Here is a 10,030-nt window from a genome sequence, read left to right on the forward strand (position 1 = left end):
TCCCCCCCCTCCCCTCCATTGTCTTTTTTCCCCACCTTTTTTCTCACCTTTAGAGAGATTCCTTGCCAAATCAGACAATGCATTACAGTTATTTATTTGAAATTAATTCTACTCTGACAACTGTTTTACCTGTTGAATATCCACCCTAAATCTAGATGTTAACTCTCTGGTCCATGCCATCAGACAAAACAAAGCAGCTTCTCCATACTTCACTCTATAGTGAAAGGTCTTGGTGCAGGTCAGTTCAGTCCACTTGGGAAGACACAATTTCAGCCAAAAACATTTTTAGTGTCCATATTTCAGCAAGTGCTTTCAGTTGGTGTAAATCATTGTCCTTTCTCTCTGCCCTCTAACTGCTTGCTTCTCCTGTGATGGCTTAGCTGAAGGAATCAACCTAGCTGATTTTGCTTAATTTTGTTGGGAAGTTTTATTTTACATTGAGGAGCCTCGTAGTCATTCATTTGGCACTTGTCACATGTTCATCTCAGGAACAGAAGCACCCTGGTGGCATTCTGTAGACTAATCCAGCCCACATGATGTCCTTCTCAGCATGTTAAGCAGTAAGATGGAGCTTTTGCATGCAAATCCTATGCCTGGCTCTTAAAATTTGAATGATAGATCTTAAGTTTGTCAGGTTTGCTTGCTCTCCATGCCATGAGCAAACTGGAGACGCTGCAGTTCACATTCACTCATGCCATATTTCCATATCCAACACTGCCAGCCTTCCCTTTCCATTTGGCCCTGCTCCCGTGCCATGCCTTCATGAGTACCAGTGGTCATTAGTGCTACTGTTTGTGCAACCAGAAGATGAGCCAGGTAAAGGAGCTGTTCTCATTTAGAGTAAGCCAGGGAGAAAATAAAGTTGCAGGGTGCCCAGTTCATGTAGCCTCACATGTGAGAGATGACACGGGAGCACCAGTGAGCAGCCAGGGATAGAGATGGGGGATGGAGACTGCTTTAGGTGGCACTTGCCTCTAGAAGAATTGTTGGTAAAATGACAGCCAGTCAGTCCTGCTGATTCAACATGACAAATCCATTTCACAGAATGGGGATTTTCCAGCCTTATATCTATTTGGTGCCTGAATCAACAGTCCTACATGGAGATAAGCATGCTGGGTGATACAGACTCGTGCACACAAATGCTGATGGTCTCTGTACCAGTGCAGGGTGCCTCTACTACTGGTATATGAAAGGAACTGACTATTAGAAAACAGTAGGAATCCCCGTTCTGAACCTCAGACTTGGCAAAATGTCTCAAGTTAGACATCGAAAGCCTCTAAGGAGGTTTGAAATCTTGGTCTAACACAGAGTCTCATTCCAGGCTGTATAATATCATAAAACCTCCTGTGAAAAGCACTAATTACTTCATAGCTCTTTAAACTTCCTCATTATTTTTAAATAAGGGGGTTTTTGCCTTCTATAGCACAAATCCTATTAATCATGGCATTAGTTGTAATACCAGAGAAATTATGGTAGTGCTATAAGCCTCTAATGCAAAACCACAGGAAACGTATCCAGAGATTTCAGAGACATAAGTGTAAGGATAGCCTTCATTCACACTCTGAGAAACTGGACCATACCCTGGCTTTGAACCTTGTTAATTAGCCAAGTATGGATTTTTTTCCCCCCAATAATTCTTTTTTTCCCCTACTCTCTATGAAAGAGAAATTCAGCATTTACTTAAATTGACTGAACTCAAGTCTAAGAACTGGATGCACTTGTCTGACTTTTTATCACATTCCTAGGTACAAGCAGAGAGGAAAACCCTACCAAGCAGGAGTGTTTCTGGACAAAGGGGTTAAGCAGGAAAAATCTGACTTACACAGTCTAAAGGCTATAAAGTAATTTCTCATGATTTTCTGAATTTCATTTTCTCTGTACTTTCTCCTTTGAAAGCCCATGTCTGGGAAACACTCTAGGCAGAAGAGCAAATCCTCGGGAGGAGATGTGAAAGGGCAGACAAAGAATCACAGAATCACAGAATATGCTGAGTTGGAAGGGACCCAAAAGGATCATTGAGTCCAACTCCCGGCCCTGCTCAGGATGCCTCAAGAATCCCACCATATGCCTGAACAGACCAAGTGATACCTACAAGACCTAATATGAATCCATAGGTTGACCTTGCTGTTGAGTCAGTACCAGGGACAGCAAGAATGGTCAGGAACACAGTTAGTGCTGCTGACTGCCTCATTTCTACCAAGCTGTGCTAGGGATGTGGCTCTGTGTTGCTGTTTCCCCAGCAGAAAAAACAACGTAAGAAGCTACTGAATATGTTGCTCTCACTCACTGCTACCTTTATAAAGTAATTTCACACTTTCCATTATGCCAAATCAGTCTCTAAAGCCATAAACTGGATGACACAAAATGTTCCAAGTTAAAATGAAGAAGGATCTCTGACAAACCTCAGGGTCTTGCCATTTTCAAGGTAGTTCAGGTGCAGTGTTAGACTCCTTTGTGAGAATGTGGTGTGCCGTATCTTACAGTAAGTATTTTAAAAGAAGCAACAGAATTTGCAGTACCTGCACACCTTTTATGCCTTCTTCAATTTGATGTCACTTTAATTGGCTTTAAATTTTTGATGAGATGACAAACATCAAAGGGAAGTCATTTGATTTACTCCTGTGTCTGTAAGAAAGTTGCCAAATATAAAATGGGTTACAAAGTCTGCTATGAACTTGGCAGATTAGACCAAATTATTTTTGCTATTCACAGGACCTGTGCTTAGGACTTCAAAATTAAGTAGGCTGGCTCCAGCCAGCTACTTAATTTTTTTAATGGATTCTTTTTCTCTTCCATTTCAGGGTGTATTTTACTCACCGCCCAGATCTTCTCCAGCTGTTCATGAGTACCAGAAGTTGCTGCAAATATTGGCTGACCCTGGATCATTTCCACAAATATACAGCCTGCACTCCTGCAAGAAACCCAAGGTATTAACTCATTCACATAAATGACATATATAATATGATTGTTAGGATGGGCAGGGAGAGAGGAAGAGGTAATTGTTGTAATGGAAATTTAGAAATTCTGATTTGTAAATGCAGAAATACTGATATAAGCTGTAAATCCTATATATATATGTATCTTGCATGTCAAGTCTCAAAAGTACCAGTCTGATGTGTCAGTATTGTACACCCACCTCAGGTCATCTAGTGAGAATGTGTGTGAAGCAAGGCAGGATGTGGGGTGTCTGTATATATGTAAATAAATAGAGGCTTCAGTGAAGACTGGTAATACCTTTATATTATGATGGTAGGAAGGATCTTGCATTATAAAAACCCCTACTGATTGTAGAAAGTCAGGAAGGTTTCCTTTAGGAAGGATCATCTTGTACAGCCCTGATCTTGCAGCATGTTCTAAGCACTGCAACTGGCCCATGTTGCAAGTTTTATGTAGTATCAGTAATCTCATCCTAGTCCTGCAGACTGAATCACTTGAATTGAAAAGCTCACAAGTCAATTAGGATGGGAGCAGAGCAAAGATAAGTTACATTCACATGCCTCCAGGATTTCAGAAAAAACCCGAAGCAGTCAAGGTTCCATACAAGTCTGTTCCCATCTCCTCTTTCTCATCAGCACCACCCACTAAAAAAAAAATTCACTTTTCACCAGCAAGACAAGACAGGTGATATCCTTGGAAAATAAACCCACTAAGAACTGTCTTTTTTTTCCAGTACCAAACAACTTGTTTCAGGTCTCTGTCCATTAATCCTGTTACAAACTACCTGAAAAAAGGGTCATGGCAGAAGCCTGTGGAGTATGAGGTTACTCTCCATGAGAAAAGGGTGCAAAATTGGAGCACTAAGAAAAGGAAAGATAAACAGGGAACTACTACACACTTCATTGGCTTGAAGGATATATTAGATGCAGAAAGAACCCAGAGGCACTACTATAGCCATTTTCCTTCAGAAGCAATTAGCTCTTCCTTGGAAAGCTGAAGGCAAGATTTCGTAGCATAAAGAACCTAGTCATAACAGCAAGTTAAAATATTCTTATTTTGATGTCATCCCCTGCTCTGCACTTGCACCAAAACAAACCAGCCAGCTTAAAAAAAACCCCAACACCCTCAAAATTGCTTCATTTTACTAAGGTGGATTAGTCCTCATGGCAATAATGATGAAATAGCTGTGATCAAGGTAGACTTGCCTATTTGCAACTATTCCCATCTCTTACTGTATGGTGTAAAACTCCACTCATTTACTTTTTAATCATTTTCTTCAATTTTTTTCCTAGGTTTTCTGTCTTTTCACTAAGTCCCATTGCAACTTTCCAGGTTTCAGTCTCATTCTTCTTTGGTTATATCATACTTCAGTCCTTTAAGCTCAACTCTTGAAAACCCAGCTTTGTCTAACAGGCTCTGAAAGTATTTTCACTTGCTGAGCAATAACTGGTAATCTCTTCTGGTCATCTGTACTCCTGTGTTACCCCTTGCACCTTGTTTTTGCAATACTGTAGTTGCTTTTCCCACCTGGCTGTGGTCAGTTGAAACTCTGGCGTGCAACTCATCTGCGGTATTTATTTTGGTCATCCTTGCACACCAGGTGGTGCCAAGCCTGTTTGCAGATCCATATGTAACACTGTTTTCATAAACATCTCTGCTGCACTTTCCCTTAGCTTCCTGTACCCTAACCTTGGCAGGTCTTGTGAGATGAGCTTCTTTGCTTGTCTAATTTCCTCTTCCAGAGTCCAGGCATCATGAAACTTAATCCACAGCTTTTGCGACATAGAGGTTTTTGGTGTTTTTACTACACTACCACATCATCAGACTACTTCGGAGCCCACAGAGAGATTCTACTGAGACCAGTGTCATACCAACACTGTTTTCACAGCTGATGTACATGCCCAAATGGCTCACCCTATTTTGCAACCACGGGGGCTGCTGTAATCTGCTGGTTGCATTGCACAAGTTCAACTGTTTATGGTCAAAGCAGTTTAGGTACTTTTGATTTGTAGGAGAAGAGAAACAGCTCTCTGTGTTTTTGAAACAAGTGATGATGATGTTCTACCACAGTTTGCATTCTGATATCCTAGCTAGGAAGGGCCATTAGACTGGCAAGAGCATGAACTTTGGAAACTAATGGTAGTTGTATTAGCCTTGCAGTAGAAGCCTCAGCTTTCCTTTTGAGACTTACAGTTACTGCTCTGACAACATTATGAGGATCCTTCTGATAATGAGGATGACTCAAAAGCATTTACTTTTAAATATTTCTAAATATTTAGACCTGGGGTTGTTTTGCTTTTCCCCTTTTTCCTTCTTTCCTCTCTAATATTAATTTTTCAAGTCTTCTTACCCCTTTCCAGTCTGTAATTTTATTAGAGGGTCTCAGTCCTATAAAACTGCCTTGGGAAGAGATAGGGCAGAGGGAGGGGTCTTTTGGGAAGAGGCCTAGACATGATACTTTAGCAAGGGCCAGATAAGCACACAAATCAAAACAGTGACAGCTAAAGTAGTAGGAGAAATTATAGGGATATTCAGGGAGCATAAGCAGAGCTGATTCAGACAGAACAGTTGTATCTATCTGCAGTCTCTGGGGAAGGTTTGAACACTGCACTTTGTCCTCAGTCTGCAGTGCTGCATCACACAGTGGAAAGGTTTTCATCAGGATTAAGATCTAAGATATCTCTGTGGCATCCCAGAGTTCCCTCCCCATGTTTGGGGGTTGCTTTTGGCACTAGGAGATGGTAATTTTATATTTAACCAGACATATATCCTTCCTGTTGTTCATCACCAAGCCTGGTCTATACAGTGGAGCCCTTAGCCAGTATCTCCCAGTCTGGCATAGCAGGCCATGTGAACCAGGCTGAGGAGAAGGCCGTAGTGAGCCTGGCAGGTCCATGTTAAATGACAGCATGTGAACTCCTACCAGGGAAGATCACTGTGGGGTTTTTTTCCTCTCTTTTTTTTAAATGGCAGATTATACAAGGAAAGCCTGACTGAAAAGAAGATATCTGAAGGCACTCATGATGTTTGCAGCCACTAATGTGGCTGTGCATAAAGCACTTGGTGTTTTTCAAAAAAAGGAAAAAAAGTCCTTCTGATATGCAATGTAATCTCCCTGAAATCCCTTAATTGAATCTTCTAAAGTCCTGAAGAGATAGTGAGGGAGAAAGAGAGAGAAAAGAGATACAGAGAGATTAAAGCAGCTTTTCTAGTTAGTCCAAGAGTGACTGAGTCTCCCTCTATATCTCTTTCTTCATCTATTCAAGGCCTCATTCACTTCCCATGTGCCTCCCACTGACAGTATTGCTGCTCAAGCACACTATGCATGAATTGCCATAATGTTTTATTTTGTTATAATTGGTTTCTTTAAACCAAGGCTTTGACACCCACTGTCTCATGCCATTACCAAGGGCATTCTGACCTGCCTTCATGTAAATTGCAGCATCCAAAAGACATAGGGTTTTTTTTCCTTTCTTCCCAATAGACAAGTAACATCTGTGTGAATTCACATTATTTCCTAATAGACAAAAATTCAACTTAAATGCAGTGTACATCAAGATAATAAATGACTCTTGTTAGAGGAAGTTACTGAATAGAGCTCACTGAAGTACTCTCTATTCTCTCAGCGTGACATCTTTCTTTAGGGCAAACACTTTGAATGTTGTTATTATAAGGTGGCGTTATAACAAAGGTGCCTACAGTGTGGATGTAGTTCAGTGGGATGGAGAGCACTGTGCTGTTAGAGCTGGGATCTTTCTACACCACTCCTATGTTGCTATTCATTACACCAGAGCAGAGTTATGCAGTGGGGATGTTGGTTTTGCATAGGCAGAAACGACACACTTTCTGTGCATAGCTGGCTTTGGACAGGGGTCAGCTTCCAGGGAAAAAAACCAACAGGCTTATGCCTGATACAAGCCCTCTAATCTGCTAGGCAGGCATCTTCTTCAAACTCAGCAGACATTTCTGAAAGACTGTCTGGAGGGAAAGATGACAGGTAGTGGGGGTAGTAGACAGGACTATTTAGACTGGCTTAGCAGCTGGAAGCCATTAGAATTTTAGCAAGGTTTTCCTCCTTAGAGAAGTCTTTAAATAATTAAATTAGCAGCAGTCCTAGGGAAGTAAACAATCTAAAAACTTCCGTTTCCCTGACCTACCCTCCAGACTTAGGTCACTGGAGTGTCTGATAAGCTGCAGACCTCTGGAGGGAGATACAGCCTGTGAAAACCTGGAGCTTTGCGGTTTGTAAACTCAGCCAGCCCTCTTGCACATTCTTCAGCCTGCTGCACTCCTACCCTTTCCTGGCCTTTGACTCTGCAGTAGTTACAAGTAAGTCCTGGTGGGACGGGTATCAGCAGAAGATAATGGGCTCTGAAGAAAGGGCGAAGCAGCCATACCATTTACAGATGTAAAATTGCCCAGAATAAGGAAGGTCTCCTGCAACTTCATGAGCTGTATGCTGTCCATGAGTACATCAGGGCTGTGTTGCTGGAAGTGGGCTCAGGCTGAGCCAGAAGGTTGATGAACCTTATAGTTAGCCCAGCTACATAGCCAAGCCAGCCCAAAAGGCCACAGTGGGACCCTGTGAAACCTTCATACTCTCCTGTTTTCTGCCCATTCTCAGAGACTCTCTCCCTTCTACGAATGTGCAGCTTGTTTCCTTTTGATTCCCAAATACATTAAGATTTTGGGGTACAGCTCATAAAGTAACAAAGCTTTAACAGACACAGCCCTTCTCTGGTGTGAAATACAGACTGAATCTGAGACACGGTCTTTGAGAAGAAGGACAAAATAGCACAGAAATAATGAAAATCTCAGACACCTTTCTATCTCCAGACTCATTAAGAAACCCTTTAATGCCACATTTTGTTACCAAGGCCAAAGTGATTGATGGTGCAGTTGTGGATCCATTGTTCACAAAGCCATTTCTGTAGAGAGTTACTACTGACTCAGCTGACTACACAGAAACACTTGCACTGAGCAAAAGTGTTCTGTTGCAAGACATGAAAATGCTTCATACATGTTACCAGAAAAGATGCATATCTCTCATAAATATTATCAGATGAGGTTTGTATCAATCTGTAGCTGAGCTGTATTGACACCATTCCCAAAAACTTCTATGAACCCTCTATGAAACTTCTACAAAACTCCACACTGCTCACATATTTTCTGCTCACAGGTGTTAATTCCTCTACTTATAACCATATCTACTGTAACTTTGGCTGATGTAATTTAATTCAGATAAAAATTATTTTTCCCAGGGAACCCCAGATGCTTTGATATTGGTCAGTACCAGATATCTATATCAGAAGAATAAGCTGTAGCTCCAAGCAGCACATCAGGAGGACGGTACCAGAGTGTCACAACTTCAGAGGAGTATGTCTGTCTGGGGATGGACTGGGCACGAGCAAGGCCTGCAAAAAAAGCCCCAACAAACCAACAAAACTGCTGTGTTAGGACAGTCCTTCTACCTGTACAGTGCATAGATGATAATAATTGGCAACAGGACATTATTTTCTCTTTAAACACAAGTAATCTCAATGCAGCTTACAAGCAATTGACAAAGTGTTTCTGGAGTATACCTCTGGGGTGGATCAGATCAAGCAGTAGGCTTTTTTGCCTAGGTGTTTTGCAGGGCTTTACCATTTGAGACTGAAGCAGCTATCCCAAACCAATGCCAAGAAAGCTTTTCAGGTCACACATTGCTGTGGACTCTACACATTACATTATTTTCTGAACAGAGAGGGGTTGATTCTTTGTTCTCTTGAACTAGTTTTACATGGCAGTAACTGCTCTGACTTAAATGAGGTTAATCCCTGCACCTATCAGTATAAATGCAAGAAAAGCTGGACTGACCACAGAAGTCGTTTCCTGAAGTTCAAGGAAAGGTTATGCTTCTCTGCCTTAATTGGCTGTGGATACAGATCTATATGCATGCTACAGCTTTGGTCTGAACAGATACACAGCAGTATCCAAACTGTGACTCACCAAAGTCAGCTAATTTGAGCTCACCAAGGCAACTGATGAGCAAGTTCTGGGGTTTCAGATCACGGTGAAGAATGTGTTGTTGGTGGATGTAAGCCAGGCCACGCAAAAGCTGGAACATGAAGAGCTGGAAAAAGCCAACAAAAAAACTGAAATGATTTTGTGTGACTTTGCATTGATACATTAATTCTAAACTTCAGGAGAACCCTGGAACAAAGCAGAGACAAAGCAAGTAAGAAACCAGTAAAAATCCCAAAAATGAGTAGAGCTGGCTGAGGAGGAGAAAACTGTGATGGGTTATGACTGCCCTACAGCTTTCTGAGGTTTTCAGGGTGGAACATTTGGCCAGGAGGGCAGTTTAACTGCGGTCTGTAAATGCATGTTCTGGAAATTTAACTTTTCTTTAGAAATGGACTGTTGATTGCAGGAGCAAGGTCAGCTTGCCAAAACACAGACCCAGATTTCAGAACAGCAGCTGTGTTGATTGCAGCGCTCAAGACAAAGACACACAGCCAAACAAAAGGAAAGCCTAAGGAGCTGAAGGTTTGCCCCCTTGAGCCACATGGCACCAGCTGACTGCATTCCATGGCCACTCTACATGCCACCAGTGGAGCAGGGAACTGACTGACCCAGCAATGGGAACTGTTGGCTACAAACTGGGAGAAAACATGAGGACCTGATTTTAAAAATACAGCAAATACAATATGATGAACGAAGTAAGCAAGCAAGCAAAAAAATAAGCAAGAAAGGAAGCCAAGAAATAAATACCTAACTCTGACCATCATGGTAGTCTAAACAAGTCTGGGGTAATATAAGCTGAGCTGAAACAAGGTATGAAGTTGGACAGTGGATAGAAACAAAACACAGCAAAAGTAATAAGACTTCACCAGAGAAAAGATATTTTTCACCAGAAATTTAATCTGAAGAGGAGGAAAAACAGTGACACCCATAGGTCATTTTTGTACCAGAAAAGTGTCCCTGTAACATTCTGCATACTTATATCATATTTCGTAAGAATCACTCAGGAAAATCAAACAGCATTTGCCAGCAAAAATGAAGCAAGCTAGATGACCCTCCTAAAGGAGCAGTAAATAATTTTGTAGTTCAG

General features: G+C 41.6%; 1 protein-coding gene across 8 annotated transcripts in view; it reads right to left on the reverse strand.

The window, feature by feature from the left end:
* Positions 1-10,030, reverse strand: part of CDK15 (cyclin dependent kinase 15) — a 44,919-nt gene that overhangs the window by 26,984 nt on the left and 7,905 nt on the right. For 7 of the 8 annotated variants that reach the window (XM_017728034.1, XM_017728008.1, XM_017728022.1 and 4 more), the window contains 3 exons: positions 8,926-9,049; positions 8,231-8,351; positions 2,818-2,911 (listed from right to left, as the gene is read on the reverse strand). In XM_017728034.1, the coding sequence (XP_017583523.1) occupies positions 2,818-2,911; positions 8,231-8,351; positions 8,926-9,049 (339 nt within the window). The remainder of the gene's footprint in view (positions 1-2,817; positions 2,912-8,230; positions 8,352-8,925; positions 9,050-10,030) is intronic. The other variant, XM_017728014.1, reaches the window with a different exon arrangement.

This window comes from Corvus brachyrhynchos, unplaced genomic scaffold, assembly GCF_000691975.1.
Source record: "Corvus brachyrhynchos isolate BGI_N302 unplaced genomic scaffold, ASM69197v1 scaffold370, whole genome shotgun sequence".
In the NCBI taxonomy this organism is placed as follows: domain Eukaryota; kingdom Metazoa; phylum Chordata; class Aves; order Passeriformes; family Corvidae; genus Corvus; species Corvus brachyrhynchos.